At 57.1% G+C, this 10469-nt stretch overlaps 1 protein-coding gene across 1 annotated transcript; it reads left to right on the forward strand.

Moving 5' to 3' along the window:
* The first annotated feature begins 9082 nt into the window (after window positions 1-9082).
* SMIM38 (small integral membrane protein 38) lies at window positions 9083-9238 on the forward strand. The gene has a single exon (XM_049781289.1). It carries the CDS (start codon window positions 9083-9085, stop codon window positions 9236-9238), a length of 156 nt encoding a protein of 51 aa, XP_049637246.1.
* Window positions 9239-10469: the final 1231 nt, after the last annotated feature.

Genomic DNA, 10469 nt, shown 5'->3' on the forward strand with positions numbered 1-10469 from the left:
CAGAGCCTCAACCTCAGGCCTGGACATAGGGTGATGTGGGTGGGGGAGACCCAGCAGCTGTGGAGGCTCATGGGGACCAGGTGGGACCCCCAGGGCTGTCTCGTGACCGACACCCCCCCCTGCAACTGCACTTGGGACAGACAGGAGGGTGTAGGTTGGAATCTACGGGGTGTCTCAGAGGGTCCTGGGGAATGAGGTAGCAGCAGGGTATGATGCTCAGTGATGCGATGTAGGAGACAAGACTCCAGGGAGCCCCCACCCCAAGGCTGGAAGTGAGGAATGATACAGCTTTGGGCCTCCAGAGCCGGGGGGACCTTTGGGGCTGTTGGACTCTGGCAGGTCCAACGTCACCTCCTAGGACAAGCTCTTTGCACAGTCTCTAGAACTCAGGGCCCATTGCACAGAGATGAGGCGTCTCCCTCCTCCCAGGAGAGGCTGTTGAGCTGTGTCCGGGCCCCAATGGGTTCGGCAATGGGCTGTGGTTTGTTTCTGTCCTCACCATTTCTGCTGTGTGCCCTGGTGGACATGCCTTCTGCAGCCTCAGTTTCCCTCTCTGCAACCAGCCTTCTTTGGGGCTGTCCCCAGGGGTCTGTGGCAGTCCTGTCCCTTCTGCGGGGACAGATCCCGACCCCCCCCACATCTCCCAGCACACGGTGTGAGCAGACCCCAGCTTATCCCCGGGGTCCGTGTCCAGGGAAACTCCCGTCTACACAGCTCAGCCTTACGTGTCCCCCCAGATCCCTGGATCCCGATCCTGATGCAGCAGCAGGAAGCTGGAGTTGGGGACTCAGGGCCTGGCTGGAGTTGGGGGTTCACCTGAGCTGCCTTCAGGGCCCCCGAGTTCACTTGCTCTTGGCAGGCACCGTCGTCTCCTGCAAGCCGCTTCGTGGGGTGTAGACAGGTCGTGCCTCGCCTGAACACAGCACAGCTGCAGGTGTGCAGGGACGGGACAGTCGCCAGCACCCCACGCCGGCAACCCCCATTCAGCCCAGCACGCAGGTGGCACCGGCACCTGCTGGCCTCTAGGTGGCGCCTGGCGCACGTGCAGCCCACATGGCCCAGGGGTGCTCCCAGAACTACAGAGCTCAGCGGGGTGCGGGGACCCCCCAGCCCAGGCACATGGGCATCTCACCCCAACTCCAGCAGGAGCGATTCTGCACTATTCCACAAAATGTGGCGTGAACACTTTGTTAGGGCTCCTGTCTCTGTGTCTCTGTCTCTCTGTCTCTATGTTTCTGTCTCTCTGTCTCCCTCTGTCTCTCTCTGTGTCTCTGTCTGTCACTGTCTCTCTCTGCTTTTGTGTCTCTGTCTCTTTGCCTCTGTCTCTCTCTGCCTCTGTGTCTTGTATCTCTGTCTGTCACTGTCTCTCTCTGCTTCTGTGTCTCTGTCTCTTTGCCTCTGTCTCTCTCTGCCTCTGTGTCTTTGTGTCTCTGTCTGTCACTGTCTCTCTCTGCTTCTGTGTCTCTGTCTCTTTGCTTCTGTCTCTCTCTGCCTCTGTGTCTTTGTGTCTCTGTCTCTTTGCTTCTGTCTCTCTCTGCCTCTGTCTTTGTGTGTCTGTCACTGTCTCTCTCTGCTTCTGTGTCTCTATCTCTTTGCCTCTGTCTCTCTCTGCCTCTGTGTCTTTGTGTCTCTGTCTGTCACTGTCTCTGTCACTGTGTTTCTGTCTCTCTGTGTTTCTGTGTCTTTGTCATTGTATCTCTCTCTGTGTCTCTGTTTATCTCTATCTCCTTGTCTCTGTCTCTGTCTCTCTCTCTCTGAGCCCTGGAGTCCCCCAACACTGGTGGACTTGGAGATGACCTTGGAGGCGGATCCACTTTCTGGGTGTGGATTTCAGCTCTGCAAACCTGTGGTACCCCTCTAGCCCCAAGGTGGGTCTGCATCCCTCCTGCCAAAAAGGGGGTGTCCCCAACCCTTCAAACCTAGGGCTGCATCCCTCTCACCAAAAGGGAGTGAAGGCAGCCACAGTAACCCCAGAGTGTCCTCGAGATCGCAGTGGTGCAAACCTAGAGCCCCTTTGGTTTGTGAGGGGTGTGTGTGTGTGTGTGTGTGTGTGTGTGTGTGTGTGTGTGTGTGTGTGTGTCGGGGGTCCTGCAGGACTGTGCAGCCCCCTCCTCACTCCTCTCAGTGATGACAAGGTGGGTGGGGTTCTGGCACTCCAGGGGAGCACAGTATGGTCTGAGCACTGTTCCTCTGGCCAAACCCCCGAACCTCCGGACACAGCAGTCGCTGTGCCCCCCAAACCCACCCCTGGCCCAGCCGCCTCTTCACCCCTACACGCCTCCACCCCTTTTCATCAGCGTTCTCAGCCTTGCACTCTTCATCCAGGTGGCTTTTTATTTGTTTTTGGTTTGGGGCCATACCTGCTGGTGCTCAGGGGTTATTCCTGGCAGGCTCGGGGACCCTCCCCTCCTGCCCTAAAAACAAGCCCCAGAGTAATATGAAAGATATGAAAAAAAAAAACAAAAACGTTTTCAGGAACCGAAAGCAGTTGGAGCCCCACAGACGTGTCTGCCAAGGTAGGGAGACCACCTTTGGGCCTGGCCAGGGGCCCCCACTGTCTGTCCCCTGCCAGCCCTAGGGAAGCACATTCACTCTCACCCAGGTCCTTGGGATCTCAGTGATCCGAGAAGGTCCTTGCCAGGAGCGGGTGAGTGAGGCTAGGCAGGAGGGGCCGTGAGTTCAACTGCTGGCACCGTCCAACCCGAGTGACCAAGGTATGCCCAGTCCTCTCCCAGTTGGCACCTCTGTCAGACCCAGAACTCTGCTACTGGCACAGCTGGGCAGAAGCGGGGCCAGGAGGCAGGTCAGGCAGGGTCTGCTGGGTGCTGGCAATGGGACCCTTGGTCTCACTGCAGCCTGTCATGGTCTGTAAATGACTTGGGGCATGAGGCTGGGATGTGCACACGGCTTGTGAGCTGTCTGGCCTTCATCCCAGACTCAGTGTCATGTGGCCACGTCTGAGCGACTGGGAGTTCCGAGCTCTTCTGTCCTTAGTCTGGTTTCTCTGTCATCCTTCTTACTGCCTCTCCCATGCGCCTAACACCACAGATGGCCAAGACCATCCACATTAGTTTGTCTCCCTCTTGCCAACTTTGCTCAGGCCGCTGAGACCCAGTTCTAACAGGAAGTAGCAAATGGTCATCTTCAGAGCTGTATAGCAATCCACCTGACTGCGGTCTACTCTTTTTTTTTGGTTTTTGGGTCACACCCGACAGTACTCAGGGGTTCCTCCTGGCTCTGCACTCAGAAATCACACTCCTGGCTAGGCTTGGGGGACCATATGGGATGCCGGGATTCCAACCACCCATCCTTCTGCATGCAAGGCAAACACCTTACCTCCATGCTATGTCTCCAGCCCCATATTTATGTCTCTTGGCTCAGAGCTGATGATGATCATTAGCAACGGGGTGTCTGGTGAGGTGGATTAAGGAGACATCGGGTCTTGGTTGGGTTTTGGACACAACTGGGGGTCACACATGTCAGTGCATAGCCCACACTAGGACCCACTGAGCTTTCTAAAAAAGCTTGCTTAGAAGCTGGAGCTGGGTGGGTGGCCAGGGAGGCATCTCTGGCAGTGGGTATGGAGTAAGACACCTTTGGGGGCCGGAGCAATAGTACAGCAGTAGGATGTGGCTGACCCAGGTTCGATCCCAGCATCCATAGGGTCCCCCGAGCCAGGAGTGATTTTTGGATGCAGAACCAAGAGTAACTCCTGAACACAACCAGGCGTAGCCCAAAAACAAACAAACAAACAAGCTAGACACTTCTGGGCTGAAAATCCGCTTAGTGCTGTAAACCCCAGTGCTGAGGTGAAGAATGGAAAGGCAGATTTGAGAGAGAGAGAGAGAGAGAGAGACAGACAGATAGACAGACAGACAGAGGGAGAGAGAGAGAGAGAGAGAGACAGACAGACAGAGGGAGAGAGAGAGAGACAGACAGACAGACAGAGGGAGAGAGAGACAGAGAGAAGACAGAGACAGAGAGAAACAGGTTCAAGGTCCACCCCTGGCACCTCATGGTTCCCCAGAACCTCCACAATGACCCCAGAGCCCTAGAAGCACTGGGTGGCATCTCCCAGTACTGACACAGGTCTGGGACCCTGCACCCAGTGTCTGCTTGGTCGGCCAGAAACACCCAGAACCTGACCACATTGGAGACCCCAAGAAAGCGTGTTTCTGCCCAGGCTCTATTGGGGTCCCATGTGCCCGGTTCAGAGGTTGGGAGTTGCAGGGCCCACCAGACAGAAGTCTCCCTCAAGTTCCTAGAGAGGAACATCTGTCAAGGGCCTCACTGCTCCCGGGGCCTGAGGGTATCTGGCCTCTAAATTGCACCCGCCATTGTGACGGTGAGTGCGAGTCTGGCCCCGCAGGGTGAGCCTGGACCTGTGTCCAGTGGCCCAAGGGCCACCTGGGCATGTCCTTTGCCCCTCCCTCGCCTGCCACTCTCCCCCAGGCTGGTTTGGGGTCTCAGGGGCCCATGGGACTGTAAGAAAAGGCCCCCCAACATCCAGATATGACTTTGATCTTTCTTTTAGTTTTGGTTTTGGGTTTTGGGCCCCACCCGGCGCTACTCGGGGGTTCCTCCTGGCTCTGCGCTCAGAAACTGCTCCTGGCAGGCTCAGGGGACCGTATGGGATGCCGGGGATCGAACCCGGGTCTGTCCCAGGCATGCAAGGCAAACGCACTACCGTTGTGCTATCTCTCTGGCCCCAAATGCCTTTGCTCTTTCAGAAGGTCCCTCCACAAGGCGCTTTCCCCGCCCTTCCTGAGAAACTCTGGGTCTCCGGGCAGCCAGCGGTGCTCAGGGGGAGGCGTGGGGCCCTGCTGCAGCCTAGGGCGGCCCCCCGAGCAGCCTCCCGGGCCTGGGAAACTCTCTCTTGTGTGTCTTTCTCAAGCATCTTCGCATCCCTCCGGCTCCTCCCTCTCTGGGGCTCCTGCGGGGTTTGATCTCTGCAGACACCCCCCCTCTGGGAAGGAGCGGGGCCCCCTCCGGCTCGCCCAGGCCCAGGACTGGCTGGATCCATCTCCCCAGAGCCTTCAAAGGTCCCCGGAGCTGTGCGGACCTTTGCTATTAACTCTGTGAAAGAACTCGGCGATGGAGCCCAAGGAGTCTGGATTCATTGATAAAAAAAAAAAAAGGAATTGTTTGATGACTGTTGAATAGATGAATGGGGGAGTTGGGGGATTGGGACGGGGGATTTGCGGGGCAGCTGTGCTCTACCTTTTAAGGTGACATTATTGCAAATAACTATGTGGGGGCCGGGAGATGTGGGTTCTCACAGTGCATATCCCTCTGAACCCCAAGGATTAAGGAGGACTCAGAGGGCTCAGGTGCTTTATTTCCTCAGTCCCATAGAGCCCCGATACCAGTGTCTGACCCCAACTCTCCACAGCCTGCCTCCTCTATCAGAACAGCATGAAAGCAGAGACATGTGCTTTAAGGCACAATGTTGTTTTTTTTTTTTTTTTTTTTTATTTGTTTTGGGCCCACACCTGGCAGTGGCGGCGCTCAGGGGTCACTCCTGGCTCTGCGCTCAGAAATCGCTCCTGGCAGGCTCAGGGGACCCTATGGGATGCCAGGGATAGAACCCGGGTCTCTGCGTGCAAAGCCAATGCCCTGACCGCTGTGGTCTCACTCGGGCCCTTCCAGGTGCAATTTTATCAGCACCTCCAAGAAAGGATCCATTAAGCACAAGTGTCTCTGGCCTCCCACATTCGAAGTGGGGCTCCCTGGCGGCTCCTCTGTCCTGTGGGTGAGAAAATCGCCCCGAGGTTATTAAGGATTCTCACAGGGCAGGCGGCGGCCCCTTTGGGGTTCTTTGTGAAGCTTAATCCTCCCTGTGTCGCTCCCTGGACGTGGCTAATATATTTGGAATTTCATTCTGCTCCTGACAGCTCCAGGGACGGGGGGTTTGATCCCCCCAGCGCCGAGTTAACAGGCCGGCTTGCAACTTCGGGGTCAGGAGATCTCCTCAAGTGGTGGGAGGGGGTGCAGGAGCCAGGTAGAGGTTCGCCCTCTGTCCCAGAACTCCCCGCATCTGCCTCCATCTGAATCTTGGGGCTCACTATCTGCTCTGGTGGGGAGCTCCCCTAGCATCTTGATGGTCTTTATTATTCTTATTTGCTTTCTTTTGTTTGGAGGCCACTCAGAAATCGCTCCTGGCAGGCTGGGGAGGGGGCCCTATGGGGTGCTGGGGATTGAACCCAGGTCTGCCACATGCAAAGTAAAGGTTCTCCCCTCAGTGCCATAGTTCAGGCCCGTCCCTCTCATCTCTGAACATGGGTCGTCTACCTTGGGACATTCTCCATGCCAGCACCTGGCCTGTGAGCATTCAAGAAAGACTCAAGCCAGGAGGTGTCAGGGCACATGGCTGGGGTTAAGGTGCAAAATCACTCGCCCCTATCCCCAAATGAGGGTGTTCTGGGTGGGTGTGTGAGGGACAAAAAAAAAGAAAGAAAGAAAGAAAGAAGGAAGGAAGGAAGGAAGGAAGGAAGGAAGGAAGGAAGGAAGGAAGGAAGGAAGGAAAGAAGGAAAGAAGGAAAGAAGGAAAGAAGAAAAGAAGGAAGAAAGAAAGAAAGAAGGAAGGAAGGAAGGAAGGAAGGAAGGAAGGAAGGAAGAAAGAACGAAAGAAAGAAAGAAAGAAAGGAAAGAAAGAAGGAAGGAAGGCAGGAAGGCAGGAAGGAAGAAAGAAAGAAAGAAAGAAAGAAAGGAAAGAAAGAAAGAAGGAAGGAAGGAAGGAGGGAAGAAAGAAAGAAAGGAAGGAAGGAAGGAAGGAAGGAAGGAAGGAAGGAAGGAAGGAAGGAAGGAAGGAAGGAAGGAAGGAAGGAAGGAAGGAAGGAAGGAAGGAAGGAAAGAAAGAAAGACTTAAATTACCTCCCGCCCAGGGGCAGGGCCCATTTGTTCCCACTCAGTTTGCCCTGAGAGAACCCCAGGTTTTTTCTCTGTGCCCAGGGGTGGGGGACAAGGAGACAGGTAAAGGCCCCTCACCATCTTCTCAGCCCCCCCAATCTGGACTACGGTGCCCCTCTCCAGGGAATGGGGAGCCCCAGGGGTCCCACCCTGCACTGAGAGGTCCTCTGGGTGGTGCTCATGGATCCACAGTCCTGGCAGGCTGGGCCACCTCCCCCGCACGACAAGGACATGCTGACCTGGGTCCGTAGGCCCTGGGGTGCCTGGACTGGCCTGCGTGGCCCCCATGTGACAGCCCGTTATCGACTTCCTCAGGCTGGTTGTGCGTTCAGCAAACAGACTTGCACAAGGCCACTGTGTCCCCAGCAGCCAGCAGTGTGAGGCATAGGAGGGCTCTACCTGGTGCCCCCCACTTTCCCTGTGGCTTTAACCACCTGGACACAGGACCCCCGAGGTAGGTGAGTCACCCTCATCTCCTGTTCTCCATCTTCATGGGAGAAAGCGGGGGGTGGTGTGGTATGTCTGTGCCTTCCAGTGCCCAGACAGACATGTTGGGGTGTGCCTGGCCCTCACCCCCCAGCCCAAGCCCAGCTGTGGCTCCTGAACTCCGGGCAGGGCGGCCTCTTGGTGTAGACAAGAAAGTATAGGGCGGGCCCAGGGGGTCGGTGCCGAGCCTGGAGCCCCCAGTTTCCTCTCTGAGATTTGGGCATCTCTGGGCAAGGCTGAGGTGCTCAGGATCTGGTGTCTGGGGCCACAGTCGGGGGCAGTGAGTGGCTGGGGTGCTGGGTGCCAGGTGCTGAATGCTGGGTGCTGGGTACTGGTGCTACGGTGTGGGAGGCCACATCAGTAGGTGTTCCCGCCTGTGCCCATAAGTGTCCGCAATGTCCATGTCCTTGTGTGGGAGTGTGTTTCATTAGGGTGTGTGCACATGAGAACTGTGTGTGTGAGCGTCTAAGCATACAAGTTCATGTATGAGTGACATGGGAGCTTCTGGAAGTACATGTGTGCTAGGCAGGAGCCAACATGGGGGCCTTGAATGTCAGGTGCTCGCATGTTGTGAGGTGGATACATGGGCTGCTCACACATGAGCACACATGAACAAGAGGGAAGAACACACACGCATACTGCAAGCACACGCAGGGCATGAGACATGGTGTCAGGCTGACACGCGTGATTGAGAGCATGTGATGCCTGAGGGGTTGTGCATGTGAGGGACAGGCAGATGATGCTGTTTTGGAAGTGGGGAGACATTGGGGGGGAAGTTGCCAGCACGCCCTGGGTAACCCTAGATGCCCCCAGGTGCCCTCTAGGTGAGCACTAAATGTCCCCCAGATGTTCCCTGGTAGTCCCCCAGATGCCCCCCAGGTGCCTGTGAAAGCACAGCTGTGCCCAGCAGAGAGTCCGGGGAGCTGTGAGGGCCCCTAGGAGTCTGTCCAGCCCAGTCTCTGGGTGGCCTGGGGGGGGTGTTCAGCCTGCCCACTTCCCCTAGAACTGAGATTCCCCGAGTCCCAGCCACCCCCTACCCCTGGGCCTTCTGGGAGCCGCTGTCCCACGCTTCCCTGGGGGCTCCCCTGCACTAATTGAGATGTTTGGGGTCCCGCTGAGCTGACTGCCCCCCCCTCACTTCCACAGCCCCCTCTGCCCACCCGGCCTGGGCTGCCAGCGCTGCAGAGCCGGGGCCCCTGGACTGAACTGGACGGACAGCGTGGCCCGAAGTGACAGCTAATTGGGGAGACAGGGCCCAATTGTCTGAGGGCCGGAAGCACGGCGTGGGCGCGGGAGGGCCGGAGTCGGGGGCCTCACCGGCAGCTGCAGGGAACGAGACGTTGGGGATTACGTCAGCTCCAGCTCGGAGCAGGGGAGCTGCCTTGGGCAGACAATGCGGCCTTTGTGGGCCCCGAGCATGCTGTAGGCTGGAGGGGGGTGCACAGGGGTGCAGAGAGGGGTGCCCATCTCTGAACGCCCGAGCCGCTAGCTGCCCCCTCAGGCACCCCTGTTCAGGACCAAGCTGCACCCGGAAGCCGAGAGACAACAGGGTCCCCATCAGGAAGAAGAGACACGTGGAGACTGACCCCCTCCTGGCTGAACACACAGCCCCCACCTGGCCCCGGTGGGCACGAGGCAGAACCAGGCCCAGAAGCTGGACTTGGGTTGCTCGGAGGTCCCCCTCAACATGAGCCTCTGGTTGGGAGATGCCATGGGCCCCGACCCCCTCATGGTGCTCCTGGTTGTCATTCTGCTGGCCCGCTTCCTGCTGTGGTTCTGCCTCGGCACCTTCATCGACTACAGGCTGGCCCGGCGGTACCCCGCAAAACCCAAAGAGGACTAGAGCCTCGGGCTGGCCTGTGACCCCCCTCGGAAGGCTCCGTCCCCGGAGGGCCGACAGGCCAGGTACCCGGTGTTTCCCCCTTCCTACGTGGGGCCCGTCTACCTGCGTGAGTCGGTGCCATTGGCCCATTCTGAGTCTGACCAGAAACGTCTTTACTTCTTATTCTCCTGGTCTCATTTGTGGGATGAACTGAGGGGCCACTAGAGGCTGCCTGGACAGGTGACTTCAGAGATGCAACCCAACACCCTACTTTAGCTGCTCCAAGGTGACTGTGGTCTCCAGCTAACTGATCTCAAAGAGTGTCCCAGGACACCCTAAGTTTCAGCCCAGTTCTGCTTTCTGAAGTGGAAGCCTCATGCCCCACTCCCAGGGGATTGGAGGGACTCAGGTCTGGTAGCAAATGCTGAGACAGGACATAATCCACACATGGTTAGGGGGGGTAAAACAGCTCAGGAGGGGCTGGGTAGATAGCAAAGCGGTAGGGCGTTTGCCTTGCATACAGCTGACCCAGGACAGATGGTGGTTCCAATTCCGGCATCCCATATGGCTCCCCGTGCCTGCCAGGAGCAATTTCTGAGGGAAGAGCCAGGAGTAACCACTGAGTGCTGTCAGGTGTGCCCCCCCCCCGCAAAAACAAAACAAAACAACAACAACAACAACAAAAAACAGGTTCAGGAATTTCCACACATAAGCCTTGCTCCCGAGAAGCAGATAGCTCAGTGGTGGAAAACCAAAACTTCAAATGGTCTTTTCCTGACTTTGCGATCTTTTTTAGCTAGCACCAGCCCACACCCTGGGGTGCAGAACGGGGGGTCGAAAGCACCATCCAAAGGTGCTTCCGACCAATGAGTGACAAGCACCAACGAGAAGAGTTCTACTGACTAGGGTGAGGACCGGTTGGTTATACCAACACTTCTCCACAGGCCAACTGTCGCCTTTCACGTGGGCCCAGTTCCCAGACACCCTCTCTCAGGAGACTTTCGGGGCATCCAGGGAAGGCAGGAAGGGGTAGCTCCACCAGCTGGGAGTCACCAGCAGCACCTACAGGTGAAGTAAGGGATGCTGCTTGTGATGTCAATGGCAACTGGGTCATGTCTGGGGAACTGATGGGTAAACTGAGGCTAGAGGCAGGATCCACTGGCTCACTGTTGCTCCCCACAATTGCTGGATGTAAGGACCAGCTCCGGGTCCCAAAAGCCTGGCTGCACCGCAGGGAGAATATCCCAAGGGA

Source organism: Suncus etruscus, chromosome 9 (assembly GCF_024139225.1).
Source record: "Suncus etruscus isolate mSunEtr1 chromosome 9, mSunEtr1.pri.cur, whole genome shotgun sequence".
Classification (NCBI taxonomy): Eukaryota; Metazoa; Chordata; class Mammalia; order Eulipotyphla; family Soricidae; genus Suncus; species Suncus etruscus.

Excerpts from the sequence above, each read along its gene's own strand:
- SMIM38 (XM_049781289.1), top strand. The coding sequence starts at position 9,083 with ATGAGCCTCTGGTTGGGAGATGCCATGGGCCCCGACCCCCTCATGGTG.